The sequence below is a fragment of the Apis mellifera genome, linkage group LG11 (assembly GCF_003254395.2).
Source record: "Apis mellifera strain DH4 linkage group LG11, Amel_HAv3.1, whole genome shotgun sequence".
NCBI classification, from domain to species: domain Eukaryota; kingdom Metazoa; phylum Arthropoda; class Insecta; order Hymenoptera; family Apidae; genus Apis; species Apis mellifera.
In genome coordinates this window covers 3,044,938-3,067,150 of record NC_037648.1, presented here as the reverse complement: position 1 = coordinate 3,067,150, position 22,213 = coordinate 3,044,938, and the positions used below count along the sequence as shown (strand labels likewise).

Here is a 22,213-nt window from a genome sequence, read left to right as displayed (position 1 = left end):
TATCTATTATAATTTATATATTATTATTATATATTATGTATTATATATTATATATCGATATATAGCTTTATCAGTTATTGCAATTTAGACGAAAAAAAGTTTTAAATAATGGAAGACAGAAAGAATTTCATTAGATATGATTGAATTTTGTTGGATAAGGTATTTTCATAAAATTAATAATTCAATATAATTCATTATTAATATTATTATATGATATATATTATGTATTATAATTTATATATTATATTATATAATATATTGATATATAATTTTTAATTTAGTTATTGCGATTTAGAAGAAATTTTTTAAATAATGGCAGATAGAAAAAGATATGATTTCATAAGATATGATTGAATTCAATTTTGTTGGTATCTTCATAAAATTAATAATTCAATATTATTATAATATATACATTATATATTATATATTATAATTTATATATCATAATTTATATTATATTACAATATTCCTGATGGAATTATGCTTTCGAGTGAAATTTTATATCGTACATTTTTTTTTTCATAAAAAAATGAATTTTATCAAAACAATTTTAATTCAATATATAACAATATATAACTTTATCAGTTATTGCAATTTAGATGAAAAAAAGTTTTAAATAGTGAATGACAGAAAAAATTTCATGAAATATGATTAAATTCAATTTGATATTCAATTGGATAAACTATTTTCATAAAATTAATAATTCAATATTATTAATATTATTATATATTATATGATATATATTATATATTATAATTTATATATTATATTATATTATAACGATATATAATTTTTAATTTAGTTAGTGCAATTTAGGCAAAGAAAATTTTTATATAATTCATTCATAATTAATATATATTTTATATAAATTTTATATACTTTATATAATTCAATATTATTAATATTATTATTATATTATTATATTATACATTATATATTGTAATTTATGTTATATTATATATAAATATATAATTTTATCATTTATTGCGATTTAGACAAAGAAAAGTTTTAAATAATGGCAGATAGAAAAAAATTTCATGAGATATGATTGAATTTAATTTTGTTGATATCTTCATAAAATTAATAATTCAATATTATTAATATAATATATAGATTAATTAAAATAATATTATATTATAATTCATAAAATTAATGATTCAATTCTTCACTTTCTATCGATGGCAGCATTTTTAATTGAAGGATTTCAGATATTTTCTTCAATTTTCTATTGTTTAATAGAAATGTATGAAACATTTTATACAGAATATGTAATAGTATGGTTTTATTTCAAGTTTTCATAATCCTTGGAAAAATCCTAAAAAAGATCCTTTTTATACAGAAGTTAAAAATGGCGTGAAGAAAACACGTAGAAAACTTTCGATGACTTCAATGTCATCTTCATCTCTTCAAACAGTAAGCTATATTTCTCTTTATTCTCGATATAAAACGGCGTAAAACGATGTTTAATTTCACGTAACGCGAAGTAATTTTATTGGACAATAAACAGAACCGTAAAACCAATGATCTAAAAAAAAAAAAAAAAATTAATAAATTTAATATCCCTTTTACAATGTCGAATGATCTTCCTATGGAAGATTCGCATTGAAATCGAATAAAAACGTACACCACGCTATTTTTATAAAAAATAAAAAACTCTAATCCCCAACAAATCTTCCACATATTACCCCTCTACAATTTTCACAAACAAAATTTTACCGCCATATTTCCAAAGGGAAAAAAAAAAAAAAAAAAAGAAAGAAAAATCAAAAAACAAACAACAAGACGTATACAAACGTAAAGACAAACGCACGAAAGGACGGACAAACAGACAGACAGACAGACAGACAGATATACAGATACACGAACACAAAGAAGCCTGGCGAATTAGAAGAATCGGCGAATTTTCGAGTTTTTTTTTTTTTTTTTAAATCAGTGGTGACAGTGGAGGGGGAGCGTATTGCAGCGTTTGGCAATGAGGCAACACGAGGAAGAAAAAAAGACAGAGGCAGGCGAAAAAGTAAAGGAGGCACATAGTAAGAATGTTTGTGCGTGACAGTGCGCTCGTTCTTTTTTTTTTTTTTTTTTTTTTTTTTTTTTTTGGGAGACTATGGTGGACTCACCCGCCAGCAACCAGGATCATCTGCATGTTGCATGGAGGCGGCCTCTTTGTCGCTTTTTCGCAGAGGGGGCAGTCCGGAGCGGTGAGTCCTCTAGTTTCGCATGCGGTGACAGAACATAGCTATAGAGTGGTAACTAGAGACAAACAGACGGACGGAAAAAGAGAAGAGAAGAGAAGAGAAGAGAAGAGAAGGCGATCCCCGCTTAAAGTATCCGATTTTCGACACGATCCATGCTCCAAAATCAAATTTTTTAATAAACCGAACTCTCTCTGTCACGATATAAGAATCATTCCATTGTTGCTCTTACGAGGAAGAATTTATTTATTTCTCTTCGTTTAAAAAGATTTAAAAAGAAAGAAAATAAATCTTTGAATAACGATCAACGATTATTTTCCACGCGATAATTAATAAAATAATAAATAATTTATTCAGAAAGCGATGTGGAATTAAATTGAAAAAAATTCGAAAAAATTTCGATTCCTACGTTAAATAAAATTTCTATAAAAAGATGGAAGATTCTTTGATCTAGTTCTCTCGCTCAACGTTTTCTCATTTACAATCGATACTGTGATCCAAGCGAACACAGTTGTTTATTTATTCTTTTTCTTTTCTAACGATGTAATTCAAACAAAGTGAGATATGAATAGCAACAAGGATCCCGAATCCCTTTTAGATCCAACAACGAAACAACGTAACGCGACACCGAGGATATTTAAATTTCTCAAAGTGTTCTCTACTCCTCTTTGTCTTTCGCCACGTTTGTCATCCTTCATCTCCAATCGATACCTCGCGAACCGAACGTCCCGTCTCTTTTCCTCCAATTCCAACGCCGGGACGAGCGAAAGAATAAAGACGAAGAATCCTACTCGGACCCAGCGAAGCGTAACGCGATATCCAGAGTAATATGATACCGAAACTCGGGCATTTAAATTTCTTCGAATGCTCGTAATTCTTCTTTTGCTACTCCGTTGCCTACTCGTTCGCTCTTGTCTTGACCAAGATAAAATAAACCTAGAATTTCGTGCCCCGAAAAAAGGATGAAACGTTTCAAGAAATTTATGACGTATTGTTTCGACGTTAAATTACACGCTTCATTGCTTCCAACAAGGATTTTCGCAATGCTGGTTTGCAAAAAAAGAAAAGATTCAAATTCATTTGTTTAGAAACTTGGCTCACTCGAAGCATAATTGATATGTCCTTCCTAAAATTCAAATTTCTAGAAATATGAACGATTCGAGATCCTTATTTTTTCACTGATTTATTTTTCTACTAGAATTAGAAAAAAATTCTTCTCGATGTTGAGCGCATTATTTTTAAGCGACGATTTTTAATAGACCGATTATCCAAAGTTTGCTTATTCGAACGACCGATTATCCGTGATGAATATGTATTTAAACTAGCGTATCTAACAATGTTTGTATTCCGTTAAATATGCTGGTTTAAATACATATTCATTCGTCGTGTTTACATCGTTCGAATGATATTAATAAATTCGAATGAGAAAAATTCGAGAGAAAAAATAATAACAATTCGAATAAAATTCGATACATTTTAAGAAATATTTTCAAATATTGGATATTTCTATACATGCGATATATAGGTAGAAATTCGATTGGAGCATAAATCGATCTTTGATCGACTTTCATCTCGCGCTATGATTTCTCCTGGACACAGTATTGCGCCTCGATTCGGAGGAGAGCGTTTCAACCAGGATTCCAACAACAATCTTGTTCGCGAAACAACATTTACGGAAAGTTTCATCTTTGGATTGCATTCCGTCAATCTATTTAGCCATCTCTCGCGAGATTTCTACAACTTTTGTCCTCCAATTTCGTATACATCGTATATTTTAAGCGGGGAGAGGAAGAGAGAAAGAGAGAGAAAGAGAGAGAGAGATAGATAAGTAGGGAGAAAAAAATAGAGAAATACTCGCTAAGAATATATATATATATATATATATGAGATATATTTTTATACGTTAAATATAAAAATATATAGTATACACAGGGCGAGACTGATTTTATATATTCCAAAAATAAGTTAAGAAGAAAAAGAATGAAATTTTTTCATTTCTGAGAAAATAAAGTTTGAAAACGTGGGAGAAGTTGGCCAATTTTTGCGGAATAAAAATTATTTCATTTCAGATCATTCGAGTTTTGAAATTAAATTTGAAAATTATTCAATTCGATTTCGATTTTTAAAATTTTTTTAGACGAAATGGAATTTCTCTTTACTTTCTCAAAAATTAACTTTTCGAACGAAGCAATTTTATCGTGTTCGTCAAATTTCCAAATTTTATCCCCCTCTCCCCTCCCTGAAAAAAGAAAAAGAAGTTGTCGTAATATTTCATTTTCTCGATTTTGCACGGCCTCACCCTGTATATATACATACATCCTATATACAGTATCTAACGTAGTGGCGAGAGAAAGAGATCGAGAGAAATTGAAAATATTGGAAAGAGGTGGAAGTAAAAAGAGAGAAACTCTCTACGGTGGAAGTAATAATTACGTGTGTACGTGTGTGTGTGTGTGTGCATGGATGAGTTACTCGTGTCGGACGTTCCGTGACAGATCAACCTTGAAACCCGGGGCTTGGTTCACCCCTTTCCGGCCTTATCATCCGCGGGTCAACGAGGGAATCGTTCGAGAAATTTTTGCCAGCAAACTTTCCATCCCCCCCAACTGTGAGATCGACCGTGCACCGAAATAATAAAATACGACGCGAAACTTTTGCCATTTTTCGCGAAAAGCAGAGCCACCACCGTTTTCAGAAATCGAGACAAGGGCTTTTTTCGTAAAAAGCCCGTTTAAAACTATTCTATATTTTTTTTTTTTTTTCACCGAGCGTAAATTGATCGTTCGTTTTAAATTCGAACTCTAACTCTTTTTATTTTTTCCCCTATTTAGAGCAATTAATTTTCCATTTCATGTTCGATCAACTGGCTATGTTTATCTTATACACGTACTGTTTACGCGTACAGAAATTCGGTTAACCGGGCGGATAGGCGCGCGATATTTTCGAGGTTAAATAAAGTTCTCTCCATAAGTTGGACGAGAACTTGGGGATAACGGGAGGGGGGCAGAGTGTGCGAATAATGGAAAAGCCAAGGGACGGAAGGAAACTGTCGCGAGTGAAGGATCTTGGAGCGGCGACATCAAAAGGGGAGGCTCGAGAAGGAAGGGAAAGGGTGAAAGACGAAAAAGTAGGATCTCGAGATCTTACGTAAAAAGCGCCACTCGAACGATTCCTCGTTGCACTCGCGCGGCGACCAACGGCGAAAGAGTCTCGAGTTGATGGGAACGATCCTTTAGTGTGTGTGTGTGTTTATGTATATGTGTGTGCGTGTGTCTCACGTTTCACGTATAGCACGGGCCATTATATTAGCGAGGTCGTAAAATTAGTCGAACGTAAAGTAACGATGTATCGTATTTCGCAACCTGGTGTTTTAAGAGATTTATGGATAGATAAAAGCCTAAATTGAAAGGAATCTATTTGGATGTGGAAAATGTGACGCCGAAACATTTTAATTTCTTCGTCTTTTCACCAGTCGTTTATTACGTACGCTTGTCCTCGTCTGTCGTAAAAATTAATCGAACGAAAATGTATCGTATATATTTCGTACAATTTGTACTTTAGTTGTTTATTGTCACAGTATTTCATAGAATCAAATTGGAAAGAGTAATATAACACCGATAAACTCTTAAATTTTTTTACACGTTTCAGACACGATTCCTCTTCATCTCTCACTGGCTGTTATTATTTATGTTTATCCTTGTCTACAGAGAGATGGAATAAAACTCAAATTTCACGTTGCCGCAACTTGTGTGATGACCGATCTCGCGCTATGAACTTACAATGTATACAACGTTAAACGGAAATTCCTTTGAAAATTCCAGCGAAGCAATATGACACCGAAACAACGCGACCCTTAAATTTCCATAAATGCTTCGACTATCAATCCTTTTTTTTCTTTTTAATAAAATTTCACGACATAATAAAAAAGAAAAACAAATTATCAACAATTTTAAAATCTCATCTTTCATTCCCTCCTTTCCTTTTTTCAAAAATACTTCTCTAATAATATTTAAATACTCTCTCCTTCGAAATTTTGTTTCATCACCGAGCAAATACCAAACTTCGGCAACGTAAAAGAGACAATAATAAATGAGTCCAAGTGTGGCGCGTGTCACTCGACACGACTCGACGTTTCCTGCTTAATGATCTAATTTACGACCTCGCCGTGTCTCCCTTCCCCTTCCCCTGCTATACCGTGTCGCGTGTACGTGTGCGTGTATGTGTGTGTGTGTGCATAAATGCGCGTGTATGTGTATAAACTCGTAGGCAGCGGTAAAATAGATAGATAGAGAAGAGAAAAGTACAGTTTGGCTAACTGGCGATGGCCCAGCTGATCGCCGTGGCGGCTCGCACTATTGTACCTTCCCGCATGTTGCGTTTACTACCACGAACCCCCGTGTGTCCCACGCACGTCCTAGGACAGCCGGTGGTGTGTATGGTGTTATGTGTGTGCCACTTACGAATAATATTTCTTTCACCCACTGTCACACTGTCGTTACACTGTCGTCACACAACGAGCGTCACGTTGATGATCCGAGTCGTCGTATCCGACGAGGCAGAGCCCGTTCATTTCGCCGCTCTGCACAAGGCGAGTCCACCAGTTAATTGACTCACTCGTCTTTTTTTCTTTTTTTTTTTTACGTGGCCGACCACGCGAAGAACCAAAGGGCACAATGTGACTGTCGACGCTTTGCCACACTTTTTCGACTGTCACGCAGCCGCGGACGGACAAAAATCCTCGCGGCGCGTAGTCGAATTATCCTCTCCTATACATACGCGTCTCTGTGCGTGCGTATACGTCCGTGTATCGAGCCAATCACTGTCCCTCCGCGTCAGCTGATCCGCGTGTCTCGCGCGCGCTCGAAACTTTCTCCACCGGAGAAGAGGGTAGCCTACGCGAATTTCCACCACGGCGCGGCGTTCCTCCGGGAGGAAAGAATCCTTTTTTTTTTTTTTTTTTTTTTACCCCGAGCGAACTGGCCAACCAGCGGCGACAAAGTGGGGCGAAAAACGGTTTCGGTGGATATCGAACCGCGGCGGCATCGTCGGCCAGTCCGCTCGTCTCATCGGGCTAGACGAGTCCACCTCGACGAACGACCAAGGACGAACGTTCCACGAATTTCGAGCGCGGCCGTGTCCAAGCCATTTCTCAAGGACTCAAGGAGAGGATTCGAAGACGAAGGTGGCGGGGAGGGGGAGTGAACGGAAGGATGGCATGAAGGAGGGTAGTACAGGGTGCTGGGAAACACCGATAAAGCGCACCGTCACGCAATCATTTAATTTAATCGCGGCCAGGACACGAGTGCACCTCGTGCAACCGCGTTCTCGCCAACGTCCTCGCCCTCGATTTCCTCGGTCAGGTTAACGAACACCGTTCACCGATCGAACAGATAAAGAGAAGGAGACGAAAGAAAAAGGAGCGGAGATGGAAAAAGAAATAAACGAAGAGAGAAAAGAAAAGAGGAGGAGGAGGAGGAAAGAATACGGATAAAAACATTTGGCAAAAACGTCGTCACATTTTTTTCGACCAGAGAGAACCACGAGGTCCGTCGATTCGATTAACGGTGGTAACCACCACCCCGTCTGAAACTGTGTCTTTCACCCCTTCGTATTTTTTTCTTTTCTCCTTTTTTCACGTCGTTTCGAACGGGAGGAAGCGCGAGCCGGAGGTGCACTTGCGTCACAGCGCGCCGTCACGCGCGTACTCTTGATTTCTCCGCGCGCAACGATAGACGGGTCCACTTTTCGCGCGTGATCCTCCCGAGAATCTGTGTGGAAATTACGATCAGTTTACGCGCAGGGAGCACCGGTTAAAAGGTTCTTGGAGCGAGGCTCGAAAGAGAAACGTGGACACGGGGAACGGCATAGTAAGTAAGCGGAGAAGTGGAAAAAAAAAAATAACAGAGGAGCATTGTTCGAGCACCGTGAGACACCACACTGAGACTGTCGCACACAGAGACGGTTGAGTACGAACATATACGAACACGGCCGGTAGGCAAATTCACCTCTCGAACAACCACGTTTCCCCGCGTTTCGTAGGTTTCTGAATCGTCGAGCCGGACGTGCGTGTTGCGAGACCCTCGTAGATACCAGAAAAGGACGAAACGACCAGCTGGGGAGGGGTGGAGGGGCGCGCGGAGCGAGGGAGTGGGGCGGAGAAGGGAGGGGGGGGCGTGCGAACGAGGGAGAAGCAGCAGGAAAGATGGGTAGAAGGCGACGAGTGCGAAAGGAGCTGCCGCGGAGTACGGAGGAATGGGAGCGACAAGGAGGAAAGGAGCGGCCGAGAGAAACGGAGAAAGAAACTCGTCTATCTATCCAGATAGAGAAGATGAAAGAAAGAAAGAAAGGACTAGAGCTATAAGCGGCTATTTAAGGCAGCCAGAGAGAGAGAGAGAGCGATAATTAGCCTCCATCCGATAGTTAAAACACGGCGAGGCATTTGTGCGTTTACGGGATGGACGTAGAGGCAACGTAGAATAGGTTGGATCCGATGGGACAGGGCGGCAAAGGATGGCGTAGGTGCCAGGCTTGCCGTTCGGAGCCGCCGAAGGCGCGAGGGCGCCACCGTAGCTTCGAGATATCTCTCTCTCTCTCTCTCTCTCTGCCCGTCTCTGTCTTTCGCCCGCCCTTTTCCTCCTTACTCGCTCTCGCTCGTGCCGTCTCGGTTACTCCTCGTTCTCTATTCGTTCCTAGTTTTCGAGCGGCGTTCTCTGTCGGGCCTAGTCTCGTCTCGCTCTCGGTCAACCTCCGAACGGGATGGTGGGACGGCAGGGTCGGACGAGGAGGGGCGGAGGGAGGTTCGGTTGGGCGGGCAACGTGTGCCTGTCCACGGCACACGCTCCGTCCTCGTCGCGCTTATAGGCGGCTCATTCGTGCCTATGTTCGAGACCGGGTTTCGTACACCGCGTTTGTGTATACGGCGAAAATACGGGTTTGTGCGCACCCGCGGGGCGCGTGGATGTATGAATCCTTCCTCCCCCCACCCCTTCGACCGGCCACCCATCCACCCCCGCCACACTGCTGCTGCTGCTCGTGCGTGGGGTCTCGAAGTCGATATCCAGCCGCACCGCCTCACTCTGAGCGTTATCCTTCGAACACCTTCGAACCTCCCTACAGGATTTCCGAGTGTCTCGCCGCGATTTATCCCCCGATACCCGTCGCAATGTACTCGCCCCCTAGTCCGCTTTGACTTTTCGACGCTGAACGACGGGGTCAGGGGAGGGGAGGGGATGGGAAGGGATTTGGGAAGGTCGCGAGGATGAATGGGATCGCGCGAACGAGCGGCATGACCGCTGTGTGGCTCCCGTCCAAAATGGTTCCATCCTTGGAGGCGATACTGTCGATAAGTTAGTGGGAATGATATTTTCCCCGGGGAGAAAGAATTCGAGTGAATCTTCTCTCTCTCTCTCTTTCTGGGCGTCGTGTGTGCGATCATCGATCGTCGAAAAGGAAAATTATGTGCGAAGGAGGTTGTTGAGGAAGTTTTGGATAGATGGAAGGGATTTGAACTGTTTTTTCACTCGCTTTAATACGACACAGTTCTTTGCACGAATATATGTTGTGTAATTTATGGTTGGGAGAAAGAGGGTAAAATAGGGTGTCTAATATATTGCGAAGAAAATTTGGATACCGCCCAAAAAAATTATTCATCTTTTTCGAAAATATCAAATCATCCCTTCCTTTATTAAAATTATTTGGTTTTAAATTTAATAATGTCGTAGAATTTTTATTCTTATATTCTTATACACTATTCCACACTAATATAAAATTTATTTTTATTAACTCTATTACTGATAAAGTATTCATCTTTTTCGAAAATATTAAATCATTCCTTCCTTTATTAAAATTATTTAGTTTTAAATTTAATAATGTCGTAAAATTTTTATTCTTATATTCTTATACACTATATCACACTAATATAAAATTTATTTTTATTAACTCTATTACTGATAAAGTATTCATCTTTTTCGAAAATATTAAATCATCCTTTTCTTTATTAAAATTATTTACTTTTTCGGTTTTAAATTTAATAATATCGTAGAATTTTTATTCTTATATTCTTATACACTATGTCACACTAATATAAAATTTATTTCTATTAACTCTATTACTGATAAAGTATTCATCTTTTTCGAAAATATTAAATCATCCTTTTCTTTATTAAAATTATTTGGTTTTAAATTTAATAATATTTTTATTCTTATATTCTTATACACTATTCCACACTAATATAAAATTTATTTTTATTAACTCTATTACTGATAAAGTATTTATCTTTTTCGAAAATATTAAATCATCCCTACCTTTATTAAAATTATTTACTCCTTTTTCGGTTTTTAAATTTAATAATGTTGTAGAATTTTTATTCTTATATTCTTATACATTATATCACACTAATATAAAATTTATTTTTATTACTGATAACTCTATTACTGATAAAGTATAGAGTATATTATTATTATTATTATATTAAATAAAACAAATTATTCATATCAATTTCTATATAAAACTTATTTGATTTTACATGGAAATATATTAACGTGTTCTTTTTGCCCAGCTGAGAAACTAGAACAATTCACAATCTAATATTAAGTAGTGTTAAGTTTTGTTCATATATCAGAAAAAAACTTCCTTATTTTCTCTTATTTTCGGGATTATTTAATCATTTATCTCTTTATTTGTAAAATTATTGCATGATAAATCGGGTTGAAAATACGTACTGTTGTTTATCACAATAAAGAATGCATCCGCTAAGTGTGCTGTTGCCTTTAACAACACGTTACACAGAAAGAAAACAAAATTTATCCTCATTCGCAACGTGATATGAATATAATAATATCAGGCGAGTTTCAAAATTTAACGCAGTTTAATTCAAAATTCAAGCGTCGATAAGGCAAAAATAATTCGATCGATAACGAATAAATCAACACACGGCTTCTCTTCGATGCAGTGACCCTCCATTGTTTATTTTACTCTCCAAGTCCGGTCAAAGCTCTCCAAGGATCTCTCTCGTTTTTCTGAATTTGTTATATAGGATTGCAAGCTCGATAACAAGTAACGATACCATCGAGAGACGGCATGGTCGTTTGAAAATTTTTCGAACATTTTACTTTTCGATCCGACGGTAAATTTGCCACAATCATTATCAAAGCAAACGAATCATCTTTTCGCGAAAAATACGGGTAATATCGTATAAATACAACGTGAGTGAAAATAGCATTATTCGATATTACTTTCTCGATTGAACTTTAAACGAGGATACTTTGCGCGAGCGCTGAAGGATGCGATGGTTCGATACGTACGGGCGTAGCAATTTCCCTCGAATGAACGTTATTCGATGAAAAAGCGCGGCCATTGAAAAATTACACCGGTGATGGCGCGACCGAAAACTCGAATCATTTTCCTCTAGGCATCTCATTTGTGTACAGAGTGATTCATAAATATGTGTCCACCAGATAGAAGGAATTATAATTATAAGTAGAGAAAAAATTCTTTTTCTATTGTTCAATTCCCTCGTTATTTCATTATTAAGAGTTAAAATTTGAATTTTATTGGTAAAATTTTTAAAGAGTTTAGGTTTCTATTCAGGTGACTTGTAGTGTTGTAATTTTTGTCTACTAAAATGTTTAAAAATAATTTTTGAATTAGATTTGAAATGGAAAATTATCATTTCGAAAATATTTGTTCATTTATATTGTTTATATTCGTTAATGTTATTACGTAATATTTTTACATTCGTTCGTTTAAAAATATCGATAGATTTATAATAATAATAGTATAATAAAAATAAAAATTAAAAAATCGAAAGGTATGTATTTTAAAAAATAAAAAAGAAAAGAGTGCACGTAATAAAATAAACGAGAAAAACTGTAATATGAAAATATAATGAAAATTGAAAATATTAAAAAATGATATTTATTTAATATTAATATAGGTACAATTTTGTGGCGAATTTATAATCATAATAATATAAATTTAACCAGTGGAAAATGAAACTATATATAACTTCTCGTTATTTGAAACTATTCTAAATTATTTCATATTACTACGTAGATATAATTTAAAGCTTATATGACAATGATTATTAATACATTTTCCATTATTAAGTTCTATTCACATACACTTTGTACTTTTGAATTTGAAATTTTCAATGTATATAATAATAATGTAAGATTTATTAAATAAATTCCCTGCTTATTCAACATTTAGTTTTTATTAAAAGTATAATATAATTTATCAATAAAATTTAGATTCTAACGTTTAAAATATTTTTATTTACTTTTTATGGAAAATTATAAACAAAAAAAAAGACACTTTTTCCTCTTCGTTTTTGCCTTTTAGTCTATTGTGTAACAGCTTTGGTAAACAGGGAACTAAAAAAAAAAGGTGAAAGATAGCGCCACCGATCAATCGTTCGATGAATTGATCTTGCGCGCGAAACGAGCCAATTTAAGAGATCGACACACACTCCCGCGTTGAAAACGTGTATGTTTACCGAATTTCTTTTGAGACGATTGCACGGATATTTTCCCGTATCGGACATGTCCGATATTCATGATGATTACAGTGTCCGAAACTGGTCTGTGACCACGACGAGAATCTAGGACGCACGTGAAAATCTTTTATCTGCACTGACCCAGACCTAATTCAGGATCTTCGGTAATCAGACCCTCTACACACTGGTTGGTTCGATAGCGTGGTTTAACTCTAACAGCCTCCCCCCCCCCCCCCCCCTCTTGTCTCTGGTCGCACGTGCAATGTGATCGATATCACCGACTAATCGACAGCTACGTTTCGATCGATAACCTAGGGCAATTTTCGATACCTTGTCCACGAGGTGTAATGACAATAACGCGTGTCGTTAATTTCCAACGCAACTGGCCGTGATATCGTGATCACCTAATCGAGTGATGCGCATCAAGCTTGCCTTGGTGTTGTAATGATTAACGACTTTTCCTCTCTCTCTTTCCAATAGGAATCTTTTTTCCTTTCCTTGACGCAAGTCAAGCGAAGCAGTTAGAGAAGAAATTCATTTTACTCGAATTACGTCCCTGAAACGCTTGACGGTAATTAAAAAAAAAAAAAAAAAGATGCTGAGAATCGATTCTGCAGTGGAAGTTTTTAACGAAGAAAGAAATCTTTTTTAATTAAAATTAGAATCGGATAGAGAAAAGGAACAGACATTGCGAAATGATCGACCATTCTTTCTAACTATATCGGAGGAATAACTTTGTGGAAGGATCGCGTGTACTTGGAACACGACCGAGACGCCACCTGGCGAGAAGATTTTGAAATTGCACGATCTTGCAAGGTTTAATCGAGACAGCTTTCGCAACGCTCGTAGATATCTACCTTACCAACTTGGTTTGTCACTTTAAGAAAGTTCTAAAGACGTAGGCGCTCTTGTTGCAAATCAATTTTCTCTTTTGTGCTTTAACATTTTCTTGTTGCTAAATTATTGGATAAAATTGGATCATAAAAATCAGTTATAGAATAAAGTAGTGACAATAGATGAAATATTATTTTTAAAAAGTATTTATTAGATAGAATTAGTAATATATGATAATAAATAGAAAATTATATTTACTTCTAGTTTTATTAAATATTGATATGATATATATATAAGCACTACTGTAAAACATTTAAGAATAATTATGTGATACACGAAATTGAATTCACTTCGATTATTTTATAAATAATAATTTATATCCTCCTGAACGAAATCATTCAATTTTCATTCGTAAAAAATATTTCAGATAAAAATTGGATAATTTGTCTACGTAAAAAAGAAAAAGTATTTACGTTTAATTATATTTTTCTCACAAACTTAAAAATTACATCTTAACCAATATAGGATATTATTTGATATCAAGATCAATAAAAATTGCACTAATAAAAATTTTATATCGTGATATATCGCAATACTTAAATTTCATCGATATAAATCTCTAATCAAAGTGGTTCCATTTACACGTTTCACCCTGTACAGATATTATTCGTGTAAAATATTTCTCTCTAGCTGCAAGCGACTGGAAATCAAATTTACAATTGAAATCACTGATAGGGTAAACGATTACTCAACTCGAGGGATACAATTGTAATCAATACAAATGTCGCATTGAAAAAAACTACCTGCAGTCGATGTTTAATTACTGATACCCAATTTCAAGCTACAACTAACTGAACCAATTACAATAATAGGAAACTGCTTCGGATTAACAGTGATTAAAAGAAGGAATTTTCATAAAATGTCGATTTTAAAATTTTGATTTAAAAAAAAGAAAAAAAAGAAAAAGAAGAGAATAAATAAATTCTTCTTCAAAATTAGATGTAAACCGTAGATCCAAGATCCGTTTGTATATACACAGACTTTCGAAGCAGTGGTGTCAACTTGATCGGGTTTCTTTCGAAGGAGAAAGTGACTGATCGGTATAAGTTGTTATACAAACGTTCATGGTCGAGGTTTACAAGCAGAAGCCCCGAATGATTCAATGCTTCCTCACCAATTGAAATTCCACCTTTATGTAAACCGAAATAGAAAGCGTGAAAAACTATTAGCTACGTACAGTAACTCGCAAAAGTATTTGAACGTAAAAATTATATGAACATAAATATATAAGATACGATAAAATAAAATTTTTTAAAAGAAATTATAATAGAAGAAGAAAATAGGATATTTTTTTTTTCTCCCTAATCTAATCCAATTTGAATAAATCAAAATAAATTTCATCTTCGTCGTATAAAAGTTAGATTATTTTTGAAATTAGGAAATTTAGATTTTGGTCTTGGATAGATGAAATTTTATTTTGATTATTTTGACATGATTTATATTTGTAAAAGTTTCCTATGTATAAACTGTTCGAACACTTTCACGAGTTATTGTATACTCAACAACAACAAAAAGAAAAGATTGAAAAAAAAAAAGAAAAAAAGAGAAACAAAAACAAAAAGCAGCGTGCAGCATTAATTTACTGTCACCGCTTCTTGCGTCGAGGGAACTGACTACGATGATCCTGTTTGCCCGGAAGTATCACCAACAACAACAACAATCTCTCGATCCACATCGTCATCTTCTGCAGCTCATTTCAACCTTCCCTGCTGTTTGGTAAGACATCACGTAAAAGTTTTTCGTGAAAACAGCATCTTGTTTCGAGCCCTAAATTAAGAGAGGAATCCTTATAGACACACTACCAAACGTTCCTCCTCGATAAATCTAACACCGCGAAAATTTTTGTTTTTTTTTTTTTTTTTTTTACACACGTTCCGTGCGTGGCTAAAAAAAAATTGTCAAGTTTTTTTTGTCTTATCGTTGAGACTTTTCAAAACGATTGATCGATCGAACGCGAAAGTATTAAAAATTTTATTGAAATTTTGATTATGTTTCTATGATTCTGTTATATATTTATTAACTGGCAGAGAGTATCAAAATTTTGTCCATTTACAATTATCCAATTTTTGATACATGTTATAAAAATTATTTTAACAGAGTGAAATTTTATTCTCATGATTCCATATAATATTTAATATTTTTCGAACGAACGATCTTATAAATGATTATGAATATATAATAAATAATAATAACGTAACGCAATAAAAAAAAATTGCTGCTATCAATTGTCAAAATATACATTGATATGTCCATGTCAAAATTTCATATCAATCTGCATAAGTTCGACTCCTTGGATTCTGTATAACAAAAAAATTTAACACGTTCCATCGTGGTCAGAAAACTTTTTTTCGACCATTCCACGACGCGTGCACGCTTGGAAAGGACGAAGAACCGCGAAGCACGGAACGTGTCAACCCTTTACGATTTGACTTACTTCTGATTCTGAGACGTCGGGCAAATAATTTACTCGTTCCACTATCCGTTTTCACGTTAATATTAACACCACCATTGTCTCGCATTATTGCCCGGTGTCCGAACAATACATTATTGTCCTCACCCAGCCAATAACCGTGACGCTGGTTATTGCAGTGTAAGTAGTTACAGTCGTTCATTGTCAGACGCAAGGCGACCGAGATTATGCATAGCGATATTCGGGCGAGTGACGTAGGTAAGTAGTTTCGGTAGGTTATGGTCAGACCCCCACGCGCACGCGCAACGACACGAATTCTGATGGAACGATGATTAAGCGAAAACAGTTCTTTTTCTCTCATTTTTAACGATATCTGGGAAGGGATAATAGCGAAAAGAAACGATTCTGTTCGCTTCTTTTCAACAAAATCATCTATTTTAAATTTTATCCATTTTAAGTCGTATCCAATTATTAATCAATTCGACTGGTACGAAAATCGTTGTTTTTGAAATAAAATGTACTGTCCTTTTTTGGTAAATATATATTTTAAATGAATCAATGACAGAAACTGTACAATTTCTTTCTCATTATCTCTTTTTAATTATCCCTCAAACATAAACTTGATCAAAGTTAATCAAAGCCTTTCTCTTAATTTCAGAAATGGAGATAAACATTTTATCTGTATTCATTTTTGAATTTTCTCTCTCTCTTTTCAATTTCGAGAATATTTTGTACTCATTTATCTCATTTGCAAATAGTTTTACTCTGAACGTGTCGACGAACAAAGAAACGAACATTGTGCGCGAGGCAGGTGTGTAATGAGATTCGAGAGAAATCGAAAGTAGTCAGACCGCAAAGGGTTAATCTACTCGAGAATAACGAGGCGCCAATCCTGCGCGATTCGTTTTCGAGAAACAAGTTCAGTTTAGTTTTAACCGATGGACTGGCGTTCTCAATTTTTAATGGCGGGAAATTCGATTCGACGAATAGCAATTTCAATCGTAGCTCGATCGAGGAATACCACTTTGCGTGATTTTCATGAATTTTTCCATTTTAAATTTTTTAAATTATTTACGATATCTTTCGAATTCGATTTAAATTATTATTTACGTAAATTTCATTAAAATTCATGAATATCATCAAAACCTTTATCCTTTGTTATTGTTACACTTTTGCCAATTTTGATCGATCGGTTTGTCGAAAAAAAAAAAAAAGAAAGAAAAAGAATATCTGACGATCGAACGGATCGAAAAAATGTAGTCTAAGGAAAATCTCGGAAAAAAATAAAGAGAATAAAGTTAAAGGTAGAGAGCTTGATGTGAATATGTTCAACTAAAAACAAAAATAACGACGGTCTGGAAACTCTAGCGTTAAACATGATTCAAAATTGAAATTTTTTTTAATATTTAAACGATACTTACAAGTGTAATATGCTTGAAATAAAAATTGAAAAAACCAGAGAGTATGGTAGGCAAAAGGTACAAACGCCGATAGATCGCAGAAAGATGTTGGTTGCGACGAGTAGAATCACTGAATGTATAACAAGGGTACCGAAACCCATATCACACTGTCAACATATCACATCTTCTTAGTCAGCCTCACAGAAATTCACCATTACAAGAATCCCACTATTATCCTTGGAGCTCGCAATCTGTTGGCACACATTCTCTTCTTCTTCTTTTTCTTCTCTCTCTCTCTCTCTCTCTCTTTTATTTTGTCGAATCAGAGATCGAAGATACAATAGAAATCTCCATTATCGACAGAATTCGAAAATACGATTTAAACGATTTATCTTCTTATTACAACAATGGAGGCAAAAATTTTAATTCGAAATTGAGGAATATCATCAAAACTTTTTTCTTTTTCTTTTGATGGATTAAAATTTCGTTCTACTTTCTTCTTTCATTAATCACAGAATTATATTTAAAAAAGATGATGACATACTTGTAACTTTTGTATAAAATTATTAATATTGGTTTTAATTTATTAATTTTACTATTGAAACGAAATCAATACTATTTCTTCTTCTTTTTTCTTTATTAAAACTTGTCGAACGATCTCGTGTTATTCGGATAATGGAGATTTTATCGTGTTCAGGATAGGAGTCAATTTGTGGAAAGAAAAAAAAAAAATTATTCGAGTTTATACGGTTTGTAATTCGATCAAATGGCTCGACGAATCTATTCGAATTAAAATGTTAACACCAAGTCAAGCGCGAATATCGTCCTGAATGATCGCGCGTTTATGATGAATCTTTATATGGAAACTTGATTTTTCCCCCGCGATTTATTCATCCATCTTGCTCAACCTCTATTTCATCACGTTCGACAGAACCTTGCACATCACGTGCCAAATATATTCACATAAATTTCAATGTAGGGTAAAATGGGGTACACGAGATATCCTTTTTTTTTTAAGATTCGAATAATCAAATTAATTTCTCTGGAATTAAAAATTTCATTCGAATCTGTGGAAACGACGAACTTGAAACTCTTAGAAAAATTCTTCTGGAATCATTCCATATTTCACAATATTACTCGTATTTTCTTCCAGCCTCGAATATAAACGAATTCACAATTCAATACAATGTACTTCAAGCACAACAATCTTCTTCGAGCAAAAATTAAAATTATTATTTTCTGAATAATTATTTATTATTATATTTAATTAGTATTTTCTGAAACTTGGATGGTCCGCCACGTGTCGTACCCCGTTTTACCCGATCATCTTGCAGAAGAATCTCGACGAAACGAACCGCTGAAATTAACGGCGAGCTCCGACCCGTGTCTATGCACAGACGCGCGTCAACGCGATCGTAAAATTCGCGAATGGCTCATCGTACACTCGTCGACCCGTGACAAATGTCCACCAACAAACCGGGGTGAAGCCGTGCATACGACTAACCGCCAATTATCGTGTCTGCAGGTGGATGTTAGCCTGTTCCAATGCTACGCGCTGTCTTCAGTGACGTATTAAGAATTTTAACGATACAAATATAATTTCTAACCTAAGATATCATAACACAGATTATTGTCGGTCAATTGACAAATTTGATTCTTGATTTTTGATTCTTAATTTATTCGAATACGGAGTGATGTTGATGTCGTTTATCGAGATACTTGTGAATTTTCAAATAAAATTGTTTCATTTTTAACAGTTTGGAAAATAAAGGAAATTTTCGTTTTGCGATTGGAATTGAAAATTTAAAAGATAATTACGACAATGTTAATTTTTTAAGAATTTGATAAGTGTATGCTTGATTTAACAGACAAAAAAAATAAATGAATTAATAGAAAGAAATATTTATCGACATGATCGATAAGAGAAAGGGTACGAAGGTGTTTGTCAAGGTGTTGGATTAAAAAGGAAAAAAAAAAAGAAAAAGAAAAAAGAGAGAGGGGACTGGGACAAGGAAAGACGAGCCTGGCTCGAAGGCAATGGTTTATAACACAAACGGTTAAAAGGCTTCAGAAAGCTTGTAACCACTGAGAAGAAATACCACGACTGAATGAAGGATCGTATTAAAAAATGGGCTTGTGGAAACGTGTTAGGTAACGTTGAATTAGACCTCTCCTTGACTCGAAATTAGCGCCACCATTCTCACCAATTACGAAGCCGGGAATAAGTAAGTACAAATGCAAGAAAACGGCAGAAGTGAATAAGGGAATCGGACAATGGATCAGTTTAAACGTTTGTAAAGCATGGACGATACAAATGTTCTGGTCAAAATTGGTTTCTGAAGAAAAATTAAAATTGGTTGTTTTTTTTTTTTTTTTTTTTTTAATCAAGAAATGAAGAAAGCATTACTTGTAATTAATATCAGTTTTGCAACTTTGGATTAAATAGTTAGATAATATTATTATATCAATAATAATTAGAAATAAAATAGAATAAGAGAAATAAATTTATTTAAAGTAAAAGTATTAATAAATTATTTTTAACGATTCATTCATTACATACTTAGTTATGTGAAATAATTAAAATTTCTTCTGTATACGTATAAGAAGTACAGATTTTAGAAAAATTAAAAACAATTTTAGATACGAATAAATTTTGGAAAATTTCAAATATCTAGATATAATAAGTAAAACAATTAATTTTTCCAACTGTTCGAATATTATTATTATTATTAACAACATCTTGATAATTTTTATTCGAATAAGAACTTTAGTTTCAATAATACCATATAACCTACTTACAAATGACTAATAACAGTTGTGTTCAATTTAACGTCACTAATCATGAGCTTATTATCCTAAGCCGATCTCTTCTTTAATTTATACCACGAAAAAATATTCGATTAGGCCACCACTATCAGGCTTCCTGTATTATTAATTTCAGGCTTCTTTAAACAACTTAAGCATAAAGAAGAATTTTATATATCCAGTATCCAGTTTTTCAAATCCATCGAAGATTTGGTTTTTTTTTTATCCAACAGCTGATTAATCATCCCTTTATGATTAAAAAATAATATACATTTGTGGAGTAAAATCAAAATACATTTTTTTTCTTTTTTATAATAATTTCCCTTGGCACATACCAAAATATCAATTATTCCATTTAAACCGATACAAATGGATTCCTTCAAATTCGAAAGGAAAAGCGAAGGAAAGAGGGGTGGAAAATAAACGATCGACTCGACGACGTTCCTATACCTATTGGAAACCATTCTCGACGAGTCTAGGATTTCCCTCCTTTTTTTTTTTTTTTTTCTTCCACTTTCGACTTGATCCCGACGACGGCGACGTCGTAAATTGAATCTCGAGCACAAGGGGCAAATTAAATCTCAGGGAGGCAAAAGCTACATCCTATCCACTTTATCATTAAGAAGGCAGAACTCGGCCACCCATCGAACGGGAACAAGGGGCGACAACACGACGACTATAAGATGGGTATATGGATGCGTGCCCCACTTCACCCGATATGTATTATTAATCCGGGGAAACGTTTAAGTCGTCATCTGTCGCTCACGTGCGGTTAAACGCGCCGATGTTTCGCTGCAAATGTTGCGACCCCCTTGCAAACAATTCTCTCGCCGCTTCGAGAGGGGATGGAAGGGGTTTTAGAGAGATAATTGTGAATATTATTGTCAGTTGAAATTCTATTTGTTTCTGTACGAATAATATATTTTCTGTTATAAAAGTAACTGTATATGCAAAAGTATATAATCTATTATTTTATATTATTTTGAAGAAGTAAAATTTGTTATAAAAATAACTGTATATGCAAAAGTGTACAATCTATTATTTTATATTATTTTGGAGAAGCAAGTTTGAGAATTGTTAAAATATATTTTAAAAGTGTAATAAAATGGTTAATCATATGCGCATTTATTCCAAAAGTTTGGAAATAGTAAAAAATTTCGAAAAAGTAATATTATCATTAATTAATCATTTTCTTTTTCAATTTTTGACTTTTGAAAGTAAATAAAGTAATGGTTTAATTGTAGTTATATAATAAAGGTATAGTTTGATGTTGACAGAGAATCGACAACTATTAACATCTTAAATATTTCCAAATTTGTATTGAAAAAAAAATGAGAATTTTGTAAATATAGTAATATTATCTGAAGTTTATAATAAAACGTTTAATGCGTGTACTTTTATCGTCCAAAGTTTTGAAAATGGGAGAAATTTTAGAAAAAGCAATACACTGTTAATTAATCCAAATGAAACAACATTTTAGAGATTTTCAAGTTTAAAAGAATATAATTAAATGAAAGTATTATCCAAAGTTTTTAACATTTTAAAGATTTTAAACGTTAAATTTAAAAATGTATAATGTAAAATGTAAAATGTAAATGAAAGTATTATTAAAAATTTTTAACATTTTAGAAATTTTAAAAGTCAAGTTTAAAAGTGTATAATTAAATGTAAAAATATTATTCAAAGATTTGAAAATGGAAGAAATTTCAGAAAAAGCAATATACTGTTAATTAATCCAAATGAAACAACATTTTAGAGATTTTAAAAGTTAAGTTTAAAAGTGTACAATTAAATATAAAAATATTATCTAAAAGTTTGGAAATGAAAGAAATTTCAGAAAAAGTAATATAATGTTAATTAATCCAAATGAAACAACGTTTTAGAGATTTTAAAAGTCAAGTTTAAAAGTGTATAATTAAATGAAAGTATTATCCAAAGTTTTTAACATTTTAGAAATTTTAAACATCAAGTTTATAATTAAATTTGCAAGTATTATATAAAAATTTGGAAAAGT

General features: G+C 34.2%; 1 protein-coding gene and 1 long non-coding RNA gene across 7 annotated transcripts in view; both read right to left on the bottom strand.

Annotated features, from left to right (window-relative positions):
* The window catches only part of LOC408343 (potassium voltage-gated channel protein Shaker), a 313,638-nt gene that overhangs the window by 182,653 nt on the left and 108,772 nt on the right, over nucleotides 1-22,213 (bottom strand). Inside the window, exons 1-2 of one of the 6 annotated variants that reach the window (XM_016914899.2) lie at nucleotides 6,500-8,236; nucleotides 2,121-2,210 (exon numbers count right to left, since the gene is read on the bottom strand). The exons of 2 other annotated variants lie outside the window; for them this stretch is intronic. In XM_016914899.2, coding sequence (XP_016770388.1) covers nucleotides 2,121-2,146 — 26 coding nt within the window. In that variant the 5' untranslated portion in view covers nucleotides 2,147-2,210; nucleotides 6,500-8,236. Of the gene's footprint in view, nucleotides 1-2,120; nucleotides 2,334-6,499; nucleotides 8,237-22,213 lie in introns of those variants that run through there. 3 more of the 6 variants (XM_006560629.3, XM_016914898.2, XM_026443809.1) reach the window with 3 other exon arrangements.
* LOC113219106 lies at nucleotides 14,986-19,755 on the bottom strand. Its single transcript, XR_003305649.1, has 3 exons — nucleotides 18,750-19,755; nucleotides 17,416-17,645; nucleotides 14,986-15,351 (listed from the first exon to the last, which is right to left on the bottom strand). It is a non-coding gene; the product is annotated as an uncharacterized LOC113219106 (long non-coding RNA).